This window comes from Pelobates fuscus, chromosome 2 (assembly GCF_036172605.1).
Source record: "Pelobates fuscus isolate aPelFus1 chromosome 2, aPelFus1.pri, whole genome shotgun sequence".
NCBI classification, from domain to species: domain Eukaryota; kingdom Metazoa; phylum Chordata; class Amphibia; order Anura; family Pelobatidae; genus Pelobates; species Pelobates fuscus.
Window position 1 is genome coordinate 319,921,988 of NC_086318.1, and position 12,890 is coordinate 319,934,877.

Consider the following 12,890-nt stretch of genomic DNA (forward strand, 5'->3'; position numbering starts at 1 on the left):
TCGTATTTTAGTCATGTAAATTATTTAAGTTTTAGTCGACTAAATTTGTTAGTCGAAAAATTAAACACTGCTCCACACTTTGCAAGCAATACTTGCAATGCAGTGCTTCTCTATAATAAATAAATAAATAAAAAAGTATTGCCTTCAGCAATGTTTTGTGGAAGAAGAGCGCTCTCCCAGCTGTCTGATTGCAACCTCTCTCTTTAATTTGGCACTTTCACTACATGACAATGAAGTGCTATGTGGGTATGGAGAGTTCCTTTAATGAAGTAGTTTTAAGATCAAATTACCATTTTAATCTGTCACATGTATTAGTGGAACACTCTAAGCACCATAACCAATACTGTATTCTTTTGCGGTTCAAATGTAAATTAATCAAACTGTTTTAGAAAGATTGAATTTTTAACCTGCGGTCCCCACCTCTCAGAGGGCCAAAGGAGGTGCAGGTCTTTGACGGAGATCAGTCCTAGCTCCTGCAAGAGCTCCTGGCAATCAGAGGAGGAGAGGCGGGCAGTGGTACCCAGGTAAACCGTCAAACAATCCTAAAATGCTTTGACTACTTACATTGGAGAAAGGGGCAGCATAGTACCATAAGCACTATGTGCAGTAGTAGTTATGGTGCTTGGAGTGTTCATTCATTTAAGGTGGGATATATATATATATATATATATATATATATATATATATATATTTATCAACAGTCCCACCTACTGCACAGAGCTTTATAATAAACATAATCAGCCCTAACCAATGGATTACAGAAAATGTACAACTAACCCTTAATTCAAACATTTCAAGTCTTTATTTACAATAATTTTGCATGCAATCAATACCTTGAACAAATCATCACAGAATGTAATTCCTGGTTTACGAACTATGCCAGAGCAGTTTGAGACAGTATAGCATAAGGACAATAGAATAACATCGTAACAAAGTAAACTGTTTCTCTCAACTCACCTCACGTAAACTAGTCCCCAACATTATTCCTGCACCCACTAAACAGCACCAGTCCGTGCTTGGCACTTGCAGGAAGCTGACATGTTTTGGTTGGCAAATTGATCGAGAGCCAATGCGGTAGAGCGTTATTGGATCACTTTGAGTATCCCGCACTACTACTGGTCGAGATGGGATCGAGGCTCGAAACGCAGACATGTATAGAGGACACAGAGGAGATCTCACTGACAGTTGTTTCTGTAGCATGCTTAGTGTTCTGTGTAAAGAAGCGACGAGCATTCTATTATTCTTAATGTTCCATTAGTTAGATAGTATCGTTATCAAGACATCTGGCAGATGTGGGTGGAAAGGCGGCTTCCTGAAATTAACCTGTCACGTTTTTTTATATTTGGGACATTTCTTTATGTACCTGTCTTTAAGAGTGCATAATATGCCGCAGAGAGAACAGTTAATCCCAATAACATTATAGTTAGAGCGATATATTTGTATGATGTATGTACCCCAGCTGCTATAGCCTTGAGAGGAAAATATATATATATATATATATATTTTTTTTTTAAATCAGTTCTGCTCTTGTGCTAAAAAATGTTTTCTCTTGCTCAAAAGAGATTGTTTAGTGTGCTTTTCGGAGGGAGTGTTACTAAAACATTCAAAAATTATCACGCTTTCAAGAGATGCCCACATCTTAGAAAAATCAGCACTTCCTGCAAAAGGAATACAGTCATGCCAGCCTGGGTGATTGATAAATATGGCAACAATGAGGTGTTGCGAGCCAACAACAACACAATGTTTCCTGTTATCAATTACCCCAATGAAGTGATCATTAAAGTCAAGGCATCCAGTATAAATCCGATTGATGTGAATATGCGAAGTAAGTTTTCTTTATGTACAATAATGTTGAATAAGTTTAGTTTATCTAACCAGTTATTTACTTCACAATTCTGTGTTTTTAAGACGTGTGTAAGTTCAGTTGTGCGTTTTATACCCCACCTCATATAGACTGTAAGCTCGTTTGAGCAGGGTCCTCTACAGCCTTTAATTCCTGTAAGTTTACTTGTAATTGTCCTATATATAGTTCAACCCCCCCTCTCATAATATTGTAAAGTGCTACGGAATCTTGGCGCTATATAAATGGCGATAATAACTACGTACTTGGCTAAACATAACTAAATAGTACGGTTCAAGGTAAGTATAATATTAGAAGAATTATTTCTATTATTGTTTTAACCCCTTAAGGACATGTGACATGTCATGATTCCCTTTTATTCCAGAAGTTTGGTCCTTAAGGGGTTAAGGTAATAATTCTTTAATATTATCAGAATGGACCCCATTTTTAATTTCCCTTCTGATAAGTTTTGTACTCGTATATTATACCTTCATCACTGTGTTCCGTTCTACAATATTACTGTTCCAGATGAATCACTACACAGAGAATTGTGGTTGATTAACAAGGGACTTGCAAGGTTTTAAGCAAAATTAGCCAATGTGCAACAATAACAATGGAGTAGCATTGTGGATGAGACGTGCATGTGCAGCGAGCTTCGTGCTTGTCCACTCAAATGCTTCTCCATGATAAACACTAAATCCAGTGCTTCCCTACAATAAGCATTTGATGACGAATTAAACTCTGTCGTATCAGTGAAGCACACACTAGTGGCTGTCAGTTTAACTCTGCAATGAAAACATTGCTGTATCTAAAAAAAATGGCAATGTTTTACATTGCAAGACCAAAAGGAGAAGGCCAATCCACCCAGACCACTTCATTGAGTTTAAGTGATCTGGGGGCTTATAGGCCTTAAAGAAAACTATAGTGTCAGGAATACAAATGTGTATTCCTGACATCATAGGTCTAAATGACTGTTTATATCCAGTTAAAAAGGTGATTTACTGACTCTTTTCCAGTGCCTTGCATGTCCGGTCGTACCTGGCCCCACCCGACTATCGCGCATGTGTGGCAAAACTCAATACATCTCTATGGGGAAAGTTCTGCGGGAACGTCAGTGCTGCACAGTCACCTCTAGTGACTGTCTGAGAAGTGGTCACTGAAGGTGTCCCTAGGCAGCAAACACTGCTTTTTCTCTAAAAGGACAGTGTTTACATGAAAATGCCTGCAGGGACTGACTGTACTCACCAGGACAACTACATTGATCTGTAGATGTTCTGGTGACTATAGTGACTATAGTGTTTAGTATACTAGTTTGACAGCACTTTTACTTATTTCCAAGTGATGATATAGAAATCCTTGAAAGATATCTTTTTGTAGTGGATTTGCTGTGAGTAGCTTATGCAATGGTTAAACTGATCATGCTCGTTCTAATGGTAATAGTCACAAAATTAAGATTTTAACAACTGTACATTTTTTTTATAGATGGATACGGATCTGCAAGTTTAAATATGACTCGTGATCCTTTGAATATTAAATCTTCTGGCAATGAATTTCCTTTGATCCTTGGGAGGGATGTTTCAGGGGTTGTTATGGAATGTGGGCTCAGTGTACAGTATTTTAAACCTGGAGATCATGTAAGTGTGCAACAAAGATAGAGAAAGCATTTTAAATAACAAATGTGGTTAGTGTGACTTATTTATTTTGATCTGTCAGACACTATTCACTAAATTGTAGTGAATTTAAAAGGTAATAGCAAACTTTAGGCTAAACAGTCCTTCTATGACACCAGCGGAATTGGATATAGTTTCTAAATCAGCAACTGTTGCCTAAATATTCCATTGCAGGTTTTTCAACTACTACAAGAGACCGCGGTATCTTACATAGAGCCTGGATCCCACGCTGGGATTGGACAAAAGTTGACGGTGGAGCTCTGCTTTTGTCAACTTTTGCCAGTGTCAGGTTTTACCATAAGACAAAGTAGCCACGTTCTCTCATGGTTTCTGTGTTTTTTTTTTTTTTGTTTGTTTTTTAAATAACATACTCAGTTTAGATCAATATTACATAAAGAATATATCTTTATCAACTACTTTAAAAGTGATAGATTCACTTTAACTCACATTTGTCTTCACTACTGGCTTCTGTATATATACCCAAATGTTTTTGAACTTTGACATAATATTAATACTGTAGAATTCCAGGATGTCTGAGCAGCAAGTTTTTTTAAGAAAGTTGTTCACATGTTTCACAGGTTATCTGCATTGAAGTGCAGCTTTACTAACCATATGTACTGTGGTTATTTGGCATAGCATAGCAATGGCCATATTGCCAGCCACATGGAAAAAATTCCATCTGAGGCTCTCTGCAGTACAAGACTAAATAGGGACCTGAGATGAGGCACCTGTAACAGGGAGGGGTGCAGAACCAAGGAGTTGGCTAGACTCCTATATATCCTATATATTTCCTATATATATTTGGGAGTCTAGCCAACTCCTTGGTTCTGCACCCCTCCCTGTTACAGGTGCCTCATCTCAGGTCCCTATTTAGTCTTGTACTGCAGAGAGCCTCAGATGGAATTTTTTCCCAAGTAAGTGGTTAATCTCATAAGAGCAGACATTAGACTGTGAGAGTAGGACCTGCCAAAGATGGGGTACATTGACGTTGTGGCAGGCTTATGCAATGTATGATCATATAATGTAACTAAATCCCCACTTTTTTGCCTAGATTAGGTGTTTTTAAAAAAAACTTTTACAAACTAATCTGTCAACATTGAAGTTGCTGTTTAGTAGATAGGAGAGTGCGCTGGATCTTGTGTATTTATTATATATATATATATATATATATATATATAATTACCATCTGCACTATATTATGTTTTGTTTTTTGTATGTTATGCACTTTATAGTTACCCGTTGAATTTCTGCACTTTAGTGCTCCAGTACATCTATAGTATATAAGTATATCTTATACCATCAGAAGTTGTCAGTTTGATGTCTAGTTTTACCGCCTTTTGTGATGGATTTCTTTAAATATAGGAAAACCGTGTAAAACATCATGTAGAATTAAGGGTGGTAGACAGAAAGACAAAGTGGTATCAGTGAAACTATGGTTTGCAAGTTCTGATACATGTTTTTTCTTTGTAGGTATGGGCAGCAATTCCTCCTTGGAAGCAAGGCACCTTGGCAGAGTTTGTTGTAGCAAGTGGCAATGAGGTAAATAAACATATACGATACAAAATGTCATTAAGGGATCCGAAGGATATCCACCTATGAAACAAACAGAACTCTAACTTTACATAGCTATACCACTTAACCTAATCACTTTGCCAAAAAATATGTATTTTCAATTCAACAATATGTTAGTTATTTCGATATTGTAAGACCTAGAATAATTCCAATCTAGTTTATAGGGACACTATAGTCAACAGAACAACTACAGCTTATTGAATTTGTTCTGGTGAGTAGAATCATTACCTTCAGGCTTTTTGCTGCAAACACTGTCTTTTCAGAGAAAATGTGCTGTTTACATTACAGCCTAGTGATAACTTCACTGGCCACTCCTCAGATGGCTGTTAGAGATCCTTCCTGGGTCATGGCTGCCTAAAATGCATCCAAACATTCAGTATCTCCCTCTTCATGCAGACACTGAACTTTCCTCACAGAGATTCATTGCTTTAATTAATCTCTATGAGGAGATGTTGATTGGCCAGGGCTGTGTTTGAATCATGCTGGCTCTGCCCCTGATCTGCCTCCTTGACAGTCTCAGCCAATCCTATGGGGAAGCATTGTGATTGGATAAGGCTACCACGTCTGATGATGTTAGCAGACTGCTTGTTTTTTGAGTCTAACAGCATTCAGAGTTACAGCTTCTGGCTTGAAAACAGTAAGATTTTTACTATATTTATGGAGGCATGAGGGGCCCAGGGGGGCTAGATGGTGGTTTTAACACTATAGCGTCAGGAATACATGCTTGTGTTCCTGACCCTATAGTGATCCTTTAATTTTATAACTCCCAAAATCTTGAGAGATGTGATTTAAATATATTATTTTCTTTTGTCATTGGACATGCAAATGGTTAATTAAAAAGACGAGATGAAACTACTATCCATTAAACCAGAAGCCCTGTATTGGGAGACACTTGGCAGATTGTGTTGTAATATTTTTTTCCTCGTTCTGGTCTCTGTAGGTCTGCAGGTATTACCCAGTTTGCCTCTGTTTATGCTTTGGCTATTCCCAATCAATACTTACACTTTATCTATTTGAACAGTTTCCTTTTTCCTTATTACTCACTCCCTGGTCTTCTCTTCCTGCTATCTTGCAGCATTTAATTTCTTGTTTTCTTAAAACTTTAGTATTTTTTTTATCAACCATATCAATTTATTGTTCTTTATATATATATATATATATATATATATATCTCTCCAAAAGCCTTGCACTCCTACTTACAAAAATGTAGAACCCGGTGCTAGATTGCACTAGACATGCAGAACAGAAAAAAATCTGCACTCCCAGGATTTTTAAATAAAGCTTCTTTTTACTCCAAAATATCGACGTTTCAGTTCCTACCAGGAACTTTCATCAGGATAACAAACATGTTTTGGAGTAAAAAGAAGCTATATTTAAAAATCCTGGGAGTGCTGATTTTTTTCTGTTATATATATTTTTATATATTTATTATCATGTGATCCCCAGCCACACATATAATTACCATGTAGCATCCCTTATCAACGCTGTAGAATTCGTAAAATAATGATAATAATAATTGACCATATGATGTGCCAACTATCCAGCAACCATTATGCATTCATGAGAGCAGTGTATTGCCTATCCAAAACTCCCCATTATTACATATTTAGCAGGAACCAAGAGAGATTACACTAATTCTTGCTTATCTATTGCTCTATTGCCCACATTCACCATCAGAACACAGCACCTGTTTATCTAATTTCAATCAGTCCTACCAACCACAAGCAGCACTGATTATTCACCTGTCTGACACCCATCAACCAGACATGCATCGCCGTGGTTAATCTCATAAGAGCAGGCATTAGGTTGCTAGAGTAGGACCTGCTAAGAATGGGCTACATTGGCGTTTTGGCAGATTTAAAGGATCACTATAGGATCAGGAGCAAAAACATCTAGCCCCCCTGGGCCCCGCATGCCTCCATAAGTATAGCAAACTCTTACTGTATTCAAGCCTGAAGCTATAGATCTGCATGCTGTTTGCCTAAAAAAAAAAAAAAAACACGCTGTCTACTGACATCAGAAGTGATAGCCTGATCCAGTCACAGTGCTTCCCCATAGGATTGGCTGAGACTGACAAGGAGGCAGATCAGGGGCAGAGCCAGCATGATTCAAACACAGCCCTGGCCAATCAGCATCTCCTCATAGAGATGAATTGAATCAATGAATCTCTATGAGGAAAGTTCAGTGTCTGCATGCAGAGGGAGGAGACACTGAATGTTTGGATGCATTTTAGTGTGGGTGTTCAAGTGTGGGTTTTTTTGTTTTGTTTTTTTTAAATAGGATATATAAGTAACTTTTCCCAGTGATGCATCTCACTTGTTTGCTTTCAGGAAGACTGTATTTATATTTTAATGTATTGTCTGTTTATGTTTTCAGATTTCACTCAAACCAAAATGTCTTAGTGACACAGAAGCAGCATCGCTGCCTTATGTCAGTCTCACTGCGTGGGCAGCCTTAGTAAATAGCTGTGGCCTGAATAAGGACAACTGTCCTGGAAAACGGTATGTATGAAACCCAGCTTTAGTGCTACATGTTTCTTTATACTATATTACATTCCTCCCATGCACTCCCTTGCTTGTGTCTTTGATGTCTAATATATGCTTCATGTTAGCATGTGTGGGATAGGCATAAGGCTATACTAACTATAAGAAAAGGCCAGGGACTAATGAAAGTATTTAGAAAATTGGGCAGACTAGATGGGCCGAATGGTTCTTATCTGCCGTCACTTTCTATGTTAACATCGCATTAGTTGGTTTTAATCTGAATGTTTGATCCACTATACAGTTGTAAGTAAGTTAACAACATATATTGCAAAATATCGGTCTCACTAGGCAGATCTAAGATGCATCTTAATGTAGTGATTTTGGAGCATAAATACTGCTGCTGCAGGCTGCAGCCTTGCTGTGAAACTGCCCTGTTTACATTTTGCAATCTGCACGCCTGATACTCAGACAGACAAAGAGCCAATAGGGGCTTTGGACACACGTTCCATTGTGAAATATAATAGATTTCCAAAGTCAGAATGCAAATATACTGACCACGGACACTGTTGGAGTCATTCACTAAAGTGAGAATTCCAAGTGAACGCACAGTGAGTTTCAAATTTATTAGTTGAGATTGAAAAACGATTTCTAAGTCAGTTATGCTTTCCATTCAGGTACTCTGCCCTTAAATTTAAAGTTCACGTTGAATTCTCATTTCAGTAAATTACCCTTTGTGTGTCCAATGCTCCTCTTTGCAAAAAAAATTGGATTCAGTGCTTCATAGAGAAGTATTGGATATGTGGATTGCTGTGATTACTGTGCATGCGCATTGTGTTCTCAATGCTTCCTCTGAGAAGTATCTGATTGGACAATAGTCTGGATAGATGACTTCACAGAAGGTGGAAGACTGTCTTGGCGTTGGTGATGTGAAATAAAATTAGATATAGTTTTTTTTTTTGTTTTTTTTTAAATGGGCAAATATTTTAAAGCCAAACAGCAACATATCTGTTTAAAAGGAAAAAAGTATACCTTTAAATCAGCACAGTCACTTTTGCGTTTTTCATAACCATAGAATCTTTGTGGAAAACCCAAAAGTGTGTTGCTTTTTTTTTAATGGAAATTTCAGCTTGTTAAAAAAATATCACAAGAGGAAACAGGGACTACTTTATCTTATAGGTAAGACTGTTTTTGGCAATGGATTGAATAAAAAGTTATAATGTAGCTCCTTCCAGATGAAACTTTTAGGAACTAAAGACACTGACCAAGAGCAAGGTGGCGGTTCTGATGGGTTAGTGGTTCTAATAAGTATAACTTACCCGAACACCTATTTTGTTTTTAGGGTTATGGGTTGGAATTGAGCATTGTGGGAGCAAACCTTAAAGTGATTTAACTCCTAAATGATAGTGAATTGAGCAGTGAAATTGCAGGGGAATGATCTATACACTAAAACTGCTTTATTTAGCTAAAGTAATTTAGGTGACTATAGTGTTCCTTTAAGCTAGATTAAGAGAGTTTGGTTCTCAATCATCGAAGAACCTTCAATATGCCAATGTTAACAGAAAGAATGACATTTCTGAATGTTAAAGGGACACTATAGTCGCCAGAACAACTACAGCTTATTGAATTTGTTCTGGTGAGTAGAATCATTACCTTCAGGCTTTTTGCTGTATATACTGTCTTTTCAGAGAAAATGCAGTGTTTACATTACAGCCTAGTGATAATTTCACTGGTCACTCCTCAGATGGCTGTTAGAGATCCTTCCTGGGTCATGGCTGCCTAAAATGCATCCAAACATTCAGTGTCTCCTCCCTCTGCATGCAGACACTGAACTTTCCTCATAGAGATTAACCCCTTAAGACCGGAGGGCGTACTATTACGTCCTTTTAAAAGCGGCTCTAAACGCCGCAGGACGTAATAGTACGCCCTCCGTTTTTTAGTAACTTACCCGGTCGCCGGCGATCCCACGCCGGCGATCACGGTTGGGGGGACTCCCAAGGAGCCCCCCGCGGCACGTCCGCCCTCCAGGAGCCCTCCCGGCCATGTGAGAGTGAGGTCCTTGCGAGGACCTCACAATCACATGGCCGGTATAGCTGGCTGCTGCATTGCCAGCAGGGGGACCAACTGTAATGACAGTTGGTCCCCCTGCTGGCTGAAAATCAGATTAAAAAAAAAATGTTAAAACAGTGTAAAAATAAGTAAATGTTATATATATATATATATATATATATATATATATATATATATATATACATACATACACTGTCTAGGTGTATTTTAATATTAATATATATAATTATATATATATATATTAATATCAAATTACACGTAGACTGATACTGATTAAATATATATATATAATTATTGTTATATATATTAATATCAAATTACACGTAGACTGATACTGATTAAATATATATATATAATTATTGTTATATATATTTATAAATAATATAAAAAAAATATGTAAATACGTAAAAAAACTATAAGCACTATATTTAACCCTATAACTTTCCAAGACACCATAAAACCTGTACATGGTGGGTACTGTTTTACTCGGGAGACTTCGCTGAACACAAATATTAGTGTTTCAAAACAGTAAAATGTATTACAACGATGATATCGCCAGTAAAAGTGACGGTTTTTGCATTTTTCACGCACAAACAGCACTTACACGGACGATATTATTGCTGCAATACTTTTTACTGTTTTGAAACACAAATATTTGTGTTCAGCGAAGTCTCCCGAGTACAACAGTACCCCTCATGTACAGGTTTTATGGTGTTTTCAAAAGTTACAGCGTCAAATATAAGGCTTGTGTTTCATTTTTTTCACATTAAAATTCGCCAGATTGCTTACGTTGCCTTTATGACCCTATGGTAGCCCAAGAATGAAAATTACCCCTATGATGGCATACTATTTGCAATAGTAGACAACCCAAGGTATTGCAAATGGGGTATGTCCAGTCTTTTTTAGTAGCCACTTAGTCACAAACACTGGCCAAAATTGGCGTTTTTTGCATTTTTCACACACAAACAAATACTAACGCTAACTTTGGCCAGTGTTTGTGACCAAATGGCTACTAAAAAAGACTGGACATACCCCATTTGCAATATCTTGGGTCGTCTACTATTGCAAATGGTATGCCATTATGGGTGTAAATTTATTTCCTGGGCTACTATACAGTCTCAAAGGCAATGTAACCAATCTGGCGAATTTTAATTTCAAATGTAACGCGCTATATTTGACCCTGTAACTTCCCAAAACACCATAAAACCTGTACATAGGGGGTACTGTTTTACACGTGAGACTTTGCTGAATACAAATATGTGTATTTTATTGCAGTAAAAGCAAACAGTATTATGACACTGACAGTTAAAATGTCATGTAGAACTAAAAAAAATCAAAAAAAATCTTATTTTCTCCCATTTTTGTCATAATAAATTATGTTTCATAGCTGAATATTTGATATTAAATGAAAGCCCTGTTTCCCCTGAATAAAATGATATATAACAAGGGGGGTGCATTTAATATGAAAGAGGTGAATTACGGTTGGACAGACATATAGCGCAAATGCCAGGTTTTGTTTACATTTTGTTTCGTTCACAACTTGTACATTTGGCTGCGGTGTTAAGGGGTTAATAGAATCAATTAATCTCTATGAGGAGATGCTGATTGGCCAGGGCTGTGTTTCAATTGTGCTGGCTCTGTCCCTGATCTGCCTCCTTGTCAGTCTCAGCCAATCCTGTGGAGAAGCACTGTGATTGGATCAGGCTACCACTTCTGATGATGTCAGCAGACTGCTTGTTTTTTCTGAGGCAGACAGGGCAGAACCAGCAGCTTCAGGCTTGAATACAGTAAGATTTTGCTATATTTATGGAGGCATGATGGGCCCAGGGGGGCTAGATGGTGGTTTTAACACTATAGGGTCAGGAATACATGCTTGTGTTCCTGACCCTATAGTGATCCTTTAAGTTTTCCTTTTTGTGCATGAACAAACTAGTCCATCACCAGAACTGTCATTTAACCTAATATCTACATAGTATCATTTCAAATAGTATTAACTGGGTACTGGCAGAAGAACCAATGCTAAAATAATTCTTCAAAGCAGCTAGTAATATGCTTCCATGTAAACCCGTTTGGGTGACAGCTTCCTTTACTAGAGCATCGGTTCTTTTAAGTTTGAAAAGGTGCTGCGTTAGTAATTGTATATAAATCCGTCTTGTTGGTCTAAAATTTCATAGTTTGTTGTTAATAATAATACATTCTCATTTAATGTTTACATATATTTTTTTTAATATAGAGTACTGGTTATTGGAGCCTCAGGTGGTGTTGGAACAGCTGCCATCCAGGTACACGTTTTATGTTCTACTTATGCGTTCGTTATATAGCACAGTTAATATGAAATAGCTTTGTTGAATTGTAACTACATCAATCACTGCAACTATAAGCCCACCCCTCTGCTCAACTACATCACTGGCAAAACTGGCATATGCCCAGAAGCCATTGTTTTCCGCTTCACCGCTTGCAGTCAGTTTCAAACCGTATGTGGGAGCCTGATGATTGGGGGACAAAAATTTAAATAAATCGAGGTATTGGTAAGGTAATAAAACCACACCACTATTTCTGTTGCCATGTGCATCATTATAATGCACATCTTTTATAAAACGCTCTGTACTAAACTACATATACCTTTAATCCCCTGCTCGTTTAGCATTTATCAGATATGCTTAACACTCCAACACAATGGGATTTCTGAGATTTCAACCGGAGCATAGTCCAGGGAGGGCGCATTGTAAATGTTGTGAATTCTGAAGCTTTATGACAAATCAGGGAACTTTGAAGGCAGTTTATCTTTTTATTTATTTTGTATTTTTATTTTGTTTATTCGATTGTACTTGAATGCAAAAAGTGCTATGAAAACACTATAGTTCCAGTTCTCAATGTTGTGTTCACGTTTCAGCTGCTAAAAGCATGGGGTGCACACGTGACCGCAGTTTGCTCTGAAGATGCCCTCTCCCTAATGATGAATCTTGGAGCAGATGACGTTGTTGATTACAAAGCAGGAAACTTGAAAGAGCAGCTAAAATCACGGCAACTGTAAGTGTGTCTAGTGTGTGTTCCCAAAACCATACACAGAGTTTACAACAAAGAAGGATAGCTCCATTGGGATATGATTGAAATGAAGCATTTATTACTAACTATTATTATTATTATTATTATTATTGGTATTTATATAGCGCCAATTTATTCCACATTGCTCTACAATATTATGAAAGGGAGAAACAATAACAATTAATGAGACAAGTACAACGTAATGAGGAACAA

General features: G+C 37.4%; 2 protein-coding genes across 3 annotated transcripts in view; one reads left to right on the forward strand and one right to left on the reverse strand.

Annotated features, from left to right (window-relative positions):
* Nucleotides 1-1,047, reverse strand: part of QRSL1 (glutaminyl-tRNA amidotransferase subunit QRSL1) — a 72,120-nt gene extending 71,073 nt beyond the window's left edge. For both annotated transcript variants that reach the window (XM_063441306.1, XM_063441305.1), the window contains exon 1: nucleotides 958-1,047. In XM_063441306.1, coding sequence (XP_063297376.1) covers nucleotides 958-981 — 24 coding nt within the window. In that variant the 5' untranslated portion in view covers nucleotides 982-1,047. The remainder of the gene's footprint in view (nucleotides 1-957) is intronic.
* Nucleotides 1,048-1,134: 87 nt separating this feature from the next.
* The window catches only part of RTN4IP1 (reticulon 4 interacting protein 1), a 29,158-nt gene continuing 17,402 nt past the window's right edge, over nucleotides 1,135-12,890 (forward strand). The window contains exons 1-6 of the mRNA XM_063441307.1: nucleotides 1,135-1,825; nucleotides 3,323-3,474; nucleotides 4,981-5,049; nucleotides 7,459-7,583; nucleotides 11,866-11,914; nucleotides 12,526-12,662. Of these exons, the coding sequence (XP_063297377.1) occupies nucleotides 1,540-1,825; nucleotides 3,323-3,474; nucleotides 4,981-5,049; nucleotides 7,459-7,583; nucleotides 11,866-11,914; nucleotides 12,526-12,662 (818 nt within the window). The 5' untranslated portion in view covers nucleotides 1,135-1,539. The remainder of the gene's footprint in view (nucleotides 1,826-3,322; nucleotides 3,475-4,980; nucleotides 5,050-7,458; nucleotides 7,584-11,865; nucleotides 11,915-12,525; nucleotides 12,663-12,890) is intronic.